The sequence below is a fragment of the Patiria miniata genome, unplaced genomic scaffold, assembly GCF_015706575.1.
Source record: "Patiria miniata isolate m_02_andy unplaced genomic scaffold, ASM1570657v1 HiC_scaffold_3, whole genome shotgun sequence".
NCBI classification, from domain to species: Eukaryota; Metazoa; Echinodermata; class Asteroidea; order Valvatida; family Asterinidae; genus Patiria; species Patiria miniata.
In genome coordinates, this window is record NW_024037069.1 from 40,926,565 (window position 1) to 40,939,405 (window position 12,841).

At 43.8% G+C, this 12,841-nt stretch overlaps 2 protein-coding genes across 2 annotated transcripts; one reads left to right on the forward strand and one right to left on the reverse strand.

The window, feature by feature from the left end:
- The first annotated feature begins 8,614 nt into the window (after positions 1 to 8,614).
- LOC119736824 (circumsporozoite protein-like) lies at positions 8,615 to 9,594 on the forward strand. Its single transcript, XM_038210834.1, has 2 exons — positions 8,615 to 8,633; positions 8,993 to 9,594. Exons 1-2 carry the CDS (start codon positions 8,615 to 8,617, stop codon positions 9,592 to 9,594), a joined length of 621 nt encoding a protein of 206 aa, XP_038066762.1.
- A 1,171-nt stretch (positions 9,595 to 10,765) lies between these two features.
- On the reverse strand, positions 10,766 to 11,539 carry LOC119736826 (C-type lectin lectoxin-Enh6-like). The gene has a single exon (XM_038210835.1). It carries the CDS (start codon positions 11,537 to 11,539, stop codon positions 10,799 to 10,801), a length of 741 nt encoding a protein of 246 aa, XP_038066763.1. The 3' UTR covers positions 10,766 to 10,798.
- Positions 11,540 to 12,841: the final 1,302 nt, after the last annotated feature.

Genomic DNA, 12,841 nt, shown 5'->3' on the forward strand with positions numbered 1-12,841 from the left:
AAATCGTTTGTTTATGACGGGAGTTTAGAAGTTAAGAGGTTTGTTTTCATGCACGTTTATGAAGGCAAAGCGCAGCCTAAGCTGAGAAGTGTTTCCAACAGTGGTTAAAAGACTGTGTCATTAAATTATCTGGTGTTTAGGCTCCTTCTCCACAGACCCAGGGGTCCGGGGTTCGAGTCCCGTTGGTGTAATTTTTGGTTTTCAATGCACGCGCTCTGTGATTTACTATAAGAGTCTTATTTTCCCGTCGTCAAATACCAACCGGCCTTAGCTCAATCAGTTAAGTCACCGGCTGGGACTGTCTGCGAAGTCCAGGTTATGCATCTACTCATAGGTACGGGGCTCTTTTGCTGTCTCGGCAGCAAAACATAGGGTGACCCCTGAATGCTTGGTCAACACCACATAACTTTTGGTTTCTTTATCCACCTATTTTTTCCCTAGTGGAGAATTTATAAGGTACAGTAAAAACGAAAAGGGTTTTTTTTTAAATAAATTCAAATAATATTTAACTTATGTAACAGCTTTACCAGCATTTCCATTTCTGCCTGCACGGGTCCCTATTTGCTACTTGGTAGAAAGCAAAAATTGATAAAGTGTCTTGCCCAAGGACAACACCCAAATAGCAAGGCTGATTCTCCTGTGCTGCACTCCGGCAAGATTAAGGCCCCAAGTGAGAGCCGGAAAAAAAATCTTGACAAAAATAAAGGCTTTCTGCAACGTTGCGAAAAAGCCAAAAATTGCAACCACTATATAGGCGAATAAGGCGACAATTTGACGTAGACATAATTTTCATAAACAAGTATAATAGGAAGCACTGGAGGATTGTTTGCTCAATCTGCGCTTTGCCTTCATACATGCATTGGAAACCTCTAAACTTCTAAACTCCCGTCATAAACAAACGATTTAAATGACTTGTTAACGAACCTGCTTCATTAAAATGCATTTTTGCTGACATTTCGTATTCGTATACTGTACATTCGCCGTATTTTTTCCCGCAATACAGTATATTGGTCTATTTCCAATACCTTATACTCTTCAATCCATTCATTTTGTTTCGCGGAATTTCAATATTATCACTCTACTCGGTAAACTATTCATTTCCATCCGCCATTTCCAACTGTTTTTTTGGCTTTAAAACCAATTAACTAAACAAGGGAACCAAGTTATAGTACTCTCCACTGATTCCTGAAGAAGTTCTACATGTTTACAAATCTAGTTTGCTGAATGTATACTTTCGTATATGAAACTGAAGTTATTTATTCCTGACATTCCTATGTTGGCTTGTAAAATTATTGTTTAGTATCCTTGTTTATCTTTGCATGTAAACCTTTTTTTCTCTAAATGCAGCATTTTTGCTTTATTGTCACTAGGTGTCTGAACACGTGTTCAAGGGCCCATGCCTAAATGCATAGGTTAGTTTTCACTCCTCTGTTGTACATGTACACCCATATACATTATGTATTGTAACACACTGATTTGTGAACACTGGAAATAAATGAACTGAACTGACTTCTCACGAAACGTTTGAACAAGTAAGTCCCTGTTTAAGTAACACTGACTGTTCGATACTCTCCTCTTTCCTTTCACTTTGACGTTGTCTGTTCTATTAATTTATTTTGTTGCCGAATTTTAAGCTAACATTTTGTGAGACAGGTTCGATTTCACTGTCGTTTTTTTTTTTTATCAAGAATCGCAAAAGTGCTTTGCTGAAGCCATTTCAAAAGCGGCGGGCCCGGCTCACCATATACGAGTGCCAATTTACATAAACGAGGGACGGTAGCTGTATGAGCATGTTAGTCACGATGTGTTGTCTATTCTTAGTAGGTTGCTTTGAGACTGCGGGGAGAGGTTTCGGTCTCGCGCGAGCGACTCTTGAGCTTTGTTTCCGAACACAATTGTTCATCAGTCTCTTTGCAGAGGATCAAATTATTGGTTTCACCGTGGCAGAGTTGCTTTCAAGATACGGTCTTTGTTTCACGATGGCTGCAGCGCATTGTTCGTATTATTACGTAACCTTTTTGTTCAAACCGTATGACGTATGAATGGGAAGCCTTCGCCTGTTCAACTTCTCCGCTTTTGTTCCAATATCGTGATACAAGAGCGAATGGGGCATATGTCGGTTTTTATTAACCTGTGCTTGGGCGGTACAGTGTAGGCCTGTTGCGTGGAAAGAAAGATACATCTGCATGTCGATGGTATTGAAACTCAGTGTCTGCATGTCGCCCAATAGACCTCAGGAATAACGACGTCACGCTTTGTTTACATGTGCGCTTTGCTATGAGAATCTGATGTAGGATATGAATTTGTTGAAATTAATGCTACAGCACAAAATTAAAGCAAGTAGAATGTGTTATTTACGCTCCCTATTAAATGCTATTTTTTTAGGTTGGCTTAAAAACACACATTGCAAATTAAATGGGAGCAGCTAAAAAGCGTCATTTGACGACAAATCTTTGGAAGTGTTTGGACAACGTTTTTTTTTCTTTAGGCCTAAACGTACCCAATGATCTTCCAGTTCTTTCCTTATCACTGTTTTCTTTGGATGCTCAATCCCCCCGAACAAAAAATCTTCCTCTTTATTCTTCTTATTTGTTTGTGGTTTTTTTTAGGGGGTGTCAAAATACGTTTTTATTTCAAGTTGGGTTTGCGCACAAACAGATCCGCCGAGCAACTGAACTGAATATCAAAAAGCGTCATTTATGTGGAATTTGTTAAAAAAAAAAAAAAACTTTTTATATTTATTTTTTTTTTTGGGGGGGGAAGCCAAATTTGTACCTTTCAGGTTCCGTTATTGAACTGGAAACTATCAAACATGATAGGTTGTTGGGAGCCAACCTATCGTGTCGTATAAATATGCAAACGTGAAGAACTTTTGCACTGCTAGAAAATATACAATTTCACAATAAATTTTTTGGGAGGGGATGACCAAAATCTAAAAATATCACAGGTTCAATTATTATAAAGATGCGTCCCTATGCCATGTTCGAGTTTCACCTCGAAAATTGATTGTCCAATTGCTATTCATAGAATCCAACGACGTTTAGAAACTGAATTATTTCTTTATAAATCGATTTATTGGCGGCCAGATATTAATTTGACTCTCGCAGGGTGGGTTTATTTTTATGTGCAAAATGGATTTGTTTTCTTTAAATCAAAAGATGCAAATCGAAAACTAGTAAGCCTTTTAAGAAAAAGGCATGTAAACAGCACAGGTTGCTATCTTTAATGCCCCCCCCCCCCTAACCGCGCACACCCACGGCAGTTGCTTGCGGAATACGAAAAGGTCTTCAAAGTGTCTGTCCAAAGAAATTTCGAAAGCCGCACCGGCGGGCGGCGGGCGGCGGGCCGGTTCACCTAATCCCTGGGTTTTTTTTGTAAGACTGCACGGAGAGGTTTCGGTTTCACGCGAGAGACTCGAAGCGTTGTTTCCGAAGGATCAAACCACAAATGCATGCACAATGGTTCACCATGGAAAAGTTACATAATACTTTCTTTTACTTTTGGGTGGAAAGCGCAATTCATGTTTTCGCTCTCCCGCCGTAACGTAACTTGTTTTGTGAACGCGCAGTGGCCATTTCAACTTCAACCATTTCAACCATTTCAACTCCACTTTTGTTCCAATATCGCGATACAAAGAGCGAATAGGGCACACACCGCTTTACCCGATCAACCTGCATTTGAACGGTGTTCGGGTCTGTTTGCATTGGAAGCGAGAACAAAACAGAAACGCCCCAGCAAGTACACTTAAAGTGGAATACATGCATTCGGAGCTTGCTGGAAATTTTTGAGAAAAAAAAATCGGTTAAAACCTTGGCTCTGTAAAGATGCCACAGGTTAATTGGGACACACATACGCAACGGCAGAGGGGGGGGGGCCAACGGGGGCCATTTGCCCCCCCCCCCAAAAAAAAAAAACCTCCATGTCTTTATTTTTTGAGGAAGCCAACACGTACATCATTAAAATTGCGTTACCGTGCACCAATGCCATGAAGAGCCATCCCTCTTCCTTTTCATATCAAATTTGGGGCGTGATATTTTGGACACAAAAAGTTTGACCCACCCTATAATAAAACACGGATCACCCTTAAAAAAAACCCACTATGTTCTGGATTTAGCCTTGTACATACGTGGGCGCGAGACCAGTACCGGACTGAATGGTCGCGCCTCTTGAAACGAATTATTGATTGCAAGTAGGGAAACAAAAGAGGAATAGTTTGTGAGAGGTGCGCTTCCTCCATCGAGAGTAAAGCTGAGTACTACAATTCGGCATAACATCAATGCGTTAACAATTACGTAACAGAGTGCGCTGTCAATGGTGTAACGCCCGATATTGAAAGAGAAAGTGCGGCGTGTTGGAATTCCTTGGTACCTTGGAATTCTATTACCGAGTACATTGTTCGATGAAGATTATTTGTGGCGATACTCTAAGTCAATAGACCTAAGATGTAATGACGTAACGATTTTTTAAAAGTGCGCTTTCCTATGAGTGCTGGCTCTTATAGGAAAGCGCACGTGTAAACAAAGCGTGACGTCATTACGTCTCAGGACCATTGAGGGCACTATTTAAGTTTAACGGTCAAGCCTACGCAGGTTTGGTTTGGGGGTTAAACGAACGAAAAATAGTTCCCGCATAATTATCGTTTCGGCGACGTAGCTGCTGTTAATTACGTGTGTTCATAACACCATTATAAATACAGGTTGTGTGATTTCTTTTAGTTGATTAAGGGCGCTGATCGAGTTTAACGGTCAAGCCTACGCGCAGTTTGTTTTGGGACGTATACGTACGAAAAGAAGTCGCGCATAATTTGCCGTTTTGATAACGTACTTCGCACAAACAGCTCGTGTTAAAATACGTAAGTTTCATATAAGACAATTAAAAACTTAGAACCCCCATAACTTAATGGTAATAAATGGGGATAGTGTAATATAATTATTAGAATCAAGCATTAAAGGCTCTGTGATATTTGAAGTTATTGGAAATTAATATCGATTTACGCGAAATATACGGTACAACAACCAGTGGAATCCGAGAGAGGACGCCTCTCATTAGGTGTCTATAATGAGTGCAGACCTGCAAATCGACTTCCGTAGACCTCCGTAGATAATTACGAGTATGTCCGTAAATTATTTTAAAAACTTACTCACAACTCTCAGAGGTGTTTGAGACACCATCCAAATCAAAGCTTATTTTATTATCTTTTATTTTCTGTTCAATTTTTGTTCAATTATCCAATGACTGAATGGGAGAAACTTCCATTAAAAGGATGTCAGCCCGAAAAGTAGTCCATTGGCCCATCGCCATTTTGAAATATGATGCCTGCGCTCTATTGCAAAGAGCAATATTAGGGCCCAATTTCATGCAAATTGCAAACTCCTGTGTCGGCTTCCAACCCTCTTCATATCAAGTTCAAGGCCCACAACGGTGATCTAATAGCAAAGAATTTTATGCATACAAATTGTGAAATTGGCCCGCATATTATACCTTTAAAGTGTGTCGTGCATGCCACTAAACCAAACTCATGATAAAATTGTATGATGTACATGTATACATGTATACGTGTGCATGTTCAACAGACGGGTGAACACAGTCGAGGAATCCATAAGAAAACACAGCTTGTATTATAGGCTCGGGCCCTGTATTTATAACGATAATGTTCAGAAACCTAGTGGCGATCAAGCAAATGGCCTAGTGGTTAGGCTCATTGTCCACAGACCCCGGGGTCCGGGGTTCGAGTCCTGTTGGTGTAATTTTTGGTTTTCAATACACGCGCTCTGTCATTTACTTTAAGAGTCTTAATTTCGCGTCGTCAAACACCAACCGACCTTAGCTCAATCAGTTAAGTCACCGGCTGGGACTGTCTGCGAAGTCCAGGTTATGCATCTACTCATAGGTACGGGGCTCTTTTGCTGTCTCGGCAGCAAGGCATAGGGTGTCGCCTCGTTTCCTCCCTTAACGGTGCTTGGCCCTCCGGGGTTACATGGATGGATAGGGAAGGAGGTGTGGTGGGCCGGGGAATCCGAGACCCAGGAAGAGCCCTATATGGGAGTCGGTAACCAATCGCGACCCCTGAATGCTTGGTCAACACCACATAACTTTTTGTTTTTCTTTATCCCCTTATTTTTTTCCTATAGTCGAGAATTTATAGGGTTAAAAACGGTCCAATAACAAAATCTTTAAGCATACTGATTGATTATTGGCCCGCATATTATACGTTTTATGTGTGTCATGGATACAACTAAACCAAACTCATGATAAAATCATGATAAAAATGAGCCCAGAATTAAAAACATGTGCAAATTAAACTCCTTTTTCAGAGAGTTGCAGACGCCCTAAACTGTAATAAAAGTACATTTTCTCTTTCAAACAAAAGATGCAAATCAAAAACTAGTAAGCCTGGAAGAAAAAGGTATGTAAACAGCACGGGGTGACATCTTAACGAAAAGGTTTTCAAAGTGTCTGTCCAAAGAAATTTCGAAAGCCGCGTCGGCGGGCGGCGGGCGGTTGGCGGCGGGCGGCGGGCGGCGGGCGCTGGGCCGGTTCACCGTACGGCGCGTCGTCCCCAATCCCTGGTTTGTTGTAAGACTGCACGGAGAGGTTTCGGTTTCGCGCGAGAGACTCGAAGCGGTGTTTCCGAAGGATCAAACCCGAATGCATGAACAATGCACGCTGCGACAAGTATAACGTCCAATGTGTTCGAATTCCTTGGTACTGTAGTGATTTGAAATAATTCTATTACCGAGTGCATTGTTTAACGGTCAGACCTACGCAGGTTTGGTTTGTGGGTTAAACGTACAAAAAGTAGTTCGCCCATAATTTGCCTCGGCGCCGAAAACCTCCTGTTTATTAAGTGTGTTCATATTAGGATGATTATAGACAAAGTTGGTTCGTTGCAGTCGTGATTCAAAAGAATTGTATTTGATTACATAATTTATACAGTGTGCAATGACGATCAGTAGTTGTGTGATTACTTTAAGTTGATTGAGGGCGCTATTCACGTTTAATGGTCAAGCCTACGCGCACTTTGTTTGGGGAGTTAAAGGTACGAAAAGTAGTCCTCGCGTAATTTGCTGTTTTGGTATCGCAGTTCGCCAAAGCGATACAAATAAATAAGCTCTTGTTGAAAGCACGTGTATCATATTTACGATTAAAAATAGGAACCGCTGCATTTCTTTGATTCTCATTTCAAACCCACCCTAATTTTAGGTTCCCAACCAGAAAACAACCTCGAACCTCTAGAACACTATTCACCGTAATGTAACAAATGGGGAAATAGATTCAAGAAATCAGGCTCTGTGATATTTGAAGTGATTGAAAATTAATAACCATTTACGCGAAGTATACGGTACAACAACCAGTGGAATCCCAGAGAGGACGCCTCTCATTAGGTGTCTATATGGGTGCAGACCTGCAAATCGACTCCCATAGACCTCAGTGATAATAACGCGTTTTTCCCAAAATTATTTTTTAAAAATCATCTCAACTCTCAAAAGGTGTATGACCCACCCACTAAATCAAAGCTTATTCATAATTTTTTATTTTCTGTTCAATTTTTGTTCCATTATCCGATGACTTATGGGAGGAAATTACATCAAATGATGTCAGCCCGACTTGAAAAGGTGTCCCGTAGCCCATCGCCATTTTGAAAAATGATGCTTGCGCTCCATTGCAAAATAGAGCAATTTTAGGGCCCAATTTCATGCAATTTACACAGAAATACGAGCTCACACTCTGTATACGGCTTCCACCCCTTTTTTTTGGAAACATCAAGTTCAAGGCACACATTGGTGCTCTAATAGCAAAGAATTTAAGCATAATTTGGCCCGCATATTATACATTTATTGTGTGTCATGGGTGCCACTAAACCAAATTCATGATAAAATCATGATAAAAATGTGCCCAGAATTTAAAACATGTGCAAAATGAAACCCCTTTTTTAGAGGGTTGCAGACGCCCTAAATTGGAATAAAAGTACTTTTCACTTTAAAATAAAAGATGCAAATCAAAAACTAGAAGAAAAAGGTACGTAAACAGCACGGGGTGTCATCTTTACGAAAATGTCTTCAAATTGTCTGTCTAAAGAAATTTCGAAAGCCGCACCGGCGGGCGGCGGGCGGCGGGTGGCAGGCGGCGGGCGGCGGGCGGCGGGCGGCGGGCGGAGGGCGGCGGGCGGCGGGCGGCGGGCGGCGGGCGGCGGGCGGCGGGCGGCGGAACGGTTCACCGTACGGCGCGCCGTCCCCAATCCCTGGTTTGTTGTAAGACTGCACGGAGAGGTTTCGGTTTCGCGCGAGCGACTCGAAGCGTTAATTGTTTCCAAAGGATAAAACCCAAATGCATGAACAATGTGCGCTGTAAAAAGTGTAACGTCCAATGTGTTCGAATTATTTGGTACTGTAGTGATTTGAAATAATTCTATTACAAAGTGCATTGTTCAATGAATATTATTTTGTAGTGATCCTCTCGATTGAGGGCACTATTTAAGTTTAACGGTCAGACCTACGCAGGGTTTTTTTTTTGGGGGGGGGGTTAAACGTACAAAAAGTAGTTCGCCCATAATTCGCCTCAGCGGCGTAGTTTGCCGAAAGAGCTCCTGTTTATTACGTGTGTTCATATTAGGATGATTATAGACAAAGAGGGTTCGTTGCTGTCGTGATTCGAAAGAATTGTATTTGATTACATAATTTGTACAGTGTGCAATGACGCTCAGTAGTTGTGTGATTACTTTAAGTTGATTGAGGGCGCTATTCAAGTTTAATGGTCAAGCCTACGCGTACTTTGTTTCGGGAGTTAAAGGTACGAAAAGTAGTTCTCGCGTAATTTGCTGTTTTGGTATCGCAGTTCGCCAAAGCGTTACAGCTCTTGTTGAAAGCACGTGCAATGATTACAGAGAGGAACTGCTGCATTTCTAAGAGCATTTAGGCTCCCGACAAGACAAACACCCCTAGATCAAATGCGGATAATAATAGATTCAGGAAATCAGGCTCTGTGATATAAGCGGCGGGCCGGCGGGCCGGCGGGCCGGCGGGCCGGCGGGCCGGCGGGCCGGCGGGCCGGCGGGCCGGCGGGCCGGCGGGCCGGCGGGCCGGCGGGCCGGCGGGCCGGCGGGCCGGCGGGCCGGCGGGCCGGCGGGCCGGCGGGCCGGCGGGCCGGCGGGCCGGCGGGCCGGCGGGCCGGCGGGCCGGCGGGCCGGCGGGCCGGCGGGCCGGCGGCGGGCCGGCGGGCCGGCGGGCCGGCGGGCCGGCGGGCCGGCGGGCCGGCGGGCCGGGGCCGGCGGGCGGCGCCGGCGGGCCGGCGGGCCGGCGGGCCGGCGGGCCGGCGGGCCGGCGGGCCGGCGGGCCGGCGGGCCGGCGGGCCGGCGGGCCGGCGGGCCGGCGGGCCGGCGGGCCGGCGGGCCGGCGGGCCGGCGGGCCGGCGGGCCGGCGGGCCGGCGGGCCGGCGGGCCGGCGGGCCGGCGGCGGGCCGGCGGGCCGGCGGGCCGGCGGCGGGCCGGCGGGCCGGCGGGCCGGCGGCGGGCCGGCGGGCCGGCGGGCCGGCGGGCCGGCGGCGGGCCGGCGGGCCGGCGGGCCGGCGGCGGGCCGGCGGGCCGTTTTGTATTAACGTAGTTCGCCAAAACAGCTCTTGTTAATTGCGTGTGTTTTATATTAGGATTAAAGATAGGAACCGCTGCATTTCTTTGATTCTCATTTTAATTTTGATGACGTCATCATGTTTCACCGGTCACCATACAAATAGTTATCATATTTTCCCCTCTCTACTTTGCATCTATTCAAAAAACATTACTCCATTCACATCTGAAAGAAAAACTTGTAGGAGAAAAAATGAGCTAATTATTAAAACAGTTATTCATCGAAACCTTTTGAAACCAAAAGTGGGATGCTGACGTCTGTGCCCATTGACTGCCCGTGGAGAATGATATCGTCTCAATAATTGTGTGGTTCATGAATCACTGTAAAAAAGTTTAGCAAAATGGGTTCATAATTCGACCAATGATGGTCGAATTATCAACTGCCAACACTCGGGGGCAAATTCTTCCCAATAGTTTGACAGTTTTTACCTTATTCAACCCAATATGAGATAATTTCATACCAATTCTGTGTATATTACATTGCCCAAAAGTGTTTTATCCAACCTTTTTACAGTGTATATAAGAAACAACGCGTGAATGATGCAAATTACGTGATTTGTTTTTAGAGTTACTATAGTCAATAACATACATGTATGTACTTTATTACCATGATATTTTTGTATTCAATGGAGCAAGCCACCTATCTTTTTAGTGCTTTTTCTATTGACACCCTGGAGCTATACAGCCTGTGCACAAACACATTGACGGATAACCAGTGATTTACTAAACAATGATAACAATTTGAGCTTTTAACTCATTCCAAATTTTACTTCAAGAAAAATACATCATTCTTTTTTATCCACGCTCACTCTAATACCTTTTTTGGTTTGTGAACTTAAATTTAGACCTATCAACAAAAAAGAAAATTTCAAAGCCGAAAAAAAAATATTTGCTTTTTTTTTCGGAAAAATGATTATAATTTCCGTTTAATATACAGATCAGTTTCGTGTGTCTAGTAGAGATGACAGAAATCTTTAACCGACGGCCGGATCGCGAGTGAGCACACGAACAGGTACAATGACGGGGATAATCTGTGATTCTCTAAATTAAGCTAAAAATTCTTCGACTCGGTTCCTTCTATAATGCTTCCGAGTCGAAAAAGGGTGTAAATGAGAGAGAAGTCTGATATTAATTGTTCGAGCATTGACGGCAAGTGATCTTTCAGTTGAAATCTTTCTACAGTTCAAAATAGTAACAGTTGTTGGTTGCCTTATAGTCGTTGACATCAGCCACAAGACGAGTGACGTCATTGAGTTGACACATCTTTTCTCTTTCAGTGTTGCTCTGCCAGAGATTAAAGGAGCGGCATCGGGGATCGGCTCGGCACGCCCAGCCACAGGCAAGCACGCCATCTTCCGTCCGATTCTTGATGTCGTGATGGATGAGGCATAACTGGGGGACACGCCCATCAGGACCGGTGATGGCGTGGTAGGCTGGCATCGCAGAGACCGTCATCTCACAGGCTGCAGGTTTGCGGTTGCTGCTACCGCAAGGAACACTGGCGGACCATAAGCCCCCACCACCGTACACAGTCATCCGGGCGCAGTTACGCTGGTTGTCGTTGTGCGGATTTCGCCCTTTCCAACTGCTGAAAGTCATAGGTTGACCCCCGCACAGCCAGATACCCTCTTGGGCCGCATCCGTACAGCCGATCCACATACCGTCAGTCTGTGGCCTCACTGACTTCCAGATGAAGTCGTTTTCTTCCCGCGAGTTGGGCACGGCCAGACTGCTTCCCGGCCGGCTACAAGCCTCCGAGGCCTCAAACCAATTCATCTTGTCCGGTAGTAAGATGTAGCAAGATTGCTGCCATTTCAGCCAGCCAGGCGGACATGAGGCGTAGAGGGCCTGGCAGCTTGGTAAATTGATGAAGATCGAGACAAGCATCAGAGCAAACCTTGCTGTCCACCAAGCCATCGTACCGTTGAATGCTGCCAACTATACCTGTGCATTATCTTTTATACTCACTGCAATTTTAAATCGTGTACGTAGTTTAGGGATGCATATAAATTGCAACAAATTATTCATCTCAATTACTGCTAATTATCACCATGGCGCCTGCATCGTTGGTAGAAGGGAAACCATGGTGACGAAATGTAATACTTGGGGGAAAAAAATCCCAATGAGGCAACCGTTTAAAGTATCATTGCATTGTATACCTACATGTACATAGTATAACAATGAAGTATATCAGTACAAACACAATTATTGTTCCAGTGAGAGACACTGAACAAAAATGAATTATATTCATATATTCTGAAACTATTGAAAAAATATATTCTGAAAATTCGAAGAAAACGGCAAATGCATCTTCCTAAATTTTAGAACTGATAGAGATTTTGTTTCCTCTTTTGGCAATGACGTTCTATAATAACAGACAGAAAACAAAACCTGGTTGTATTAGGCCTTACGAGAGAACATTTTACTACAATTATAATATTTTTCCACATTAAGAAAGCAACGACGGAAAATCTTTAAAATGTGCTTCACAACTGGTAGGTTTCTTTCTCGTCAGGTCTTTTCATTTGGTAAATTGTTGAGATCAAAGGAAATATCTCACGACAGTTTGTTTGTTAACCATGCTTTGCATGATGACGAAAACACGAAATTATCATGACGGTGACAACAGCGCTTGACTGGTAAGTGAAGAAAACGCTTCAATTATCTTGCTTGAACTGGTCGACAATTAGTCAATTACCACGACAATAATAGCTTTGTTGAGTGTACTGCCTCCAAGGTCGGAGAGTTTATTGATGTGGAACTTATGAAATAATGGAAGTCAGGGGCGTATAGTTTCCATGGTGAAACGTCAATAAGTAAACGATTTTACGTTTGGCCTAGGGTGTATCCTTTTTTATGAGTTTATGACGTGGTTGAGAAAACAACCGACAAGACTCAACGCTCCTACATGTACGCTTTAAATTGTTTGTCTTCAGGAGAATGCTGGGCTTTTACAAAGGAAAGGGTTTTAATACTATATCCAGGTTGTTCACCAGTCTTGTGCCATGTTCCCTGTAGGTAACATGCAGAGTGCTATACACGCCGAGGTTGCTTGATCTGTGAGGTCACTGTCAGTGGAATTTCGGGACCTGAGTAAAAAAAAAAAAATACACGTACGTGTAAGTATTGCTTCAGTCCTCGAAATCCTCTTCAGTCCAGAGAATCCCAACTTCTTAATCACAACATTGACTCTCAGGCGAAGAGGCTTTCTTCTGGTAA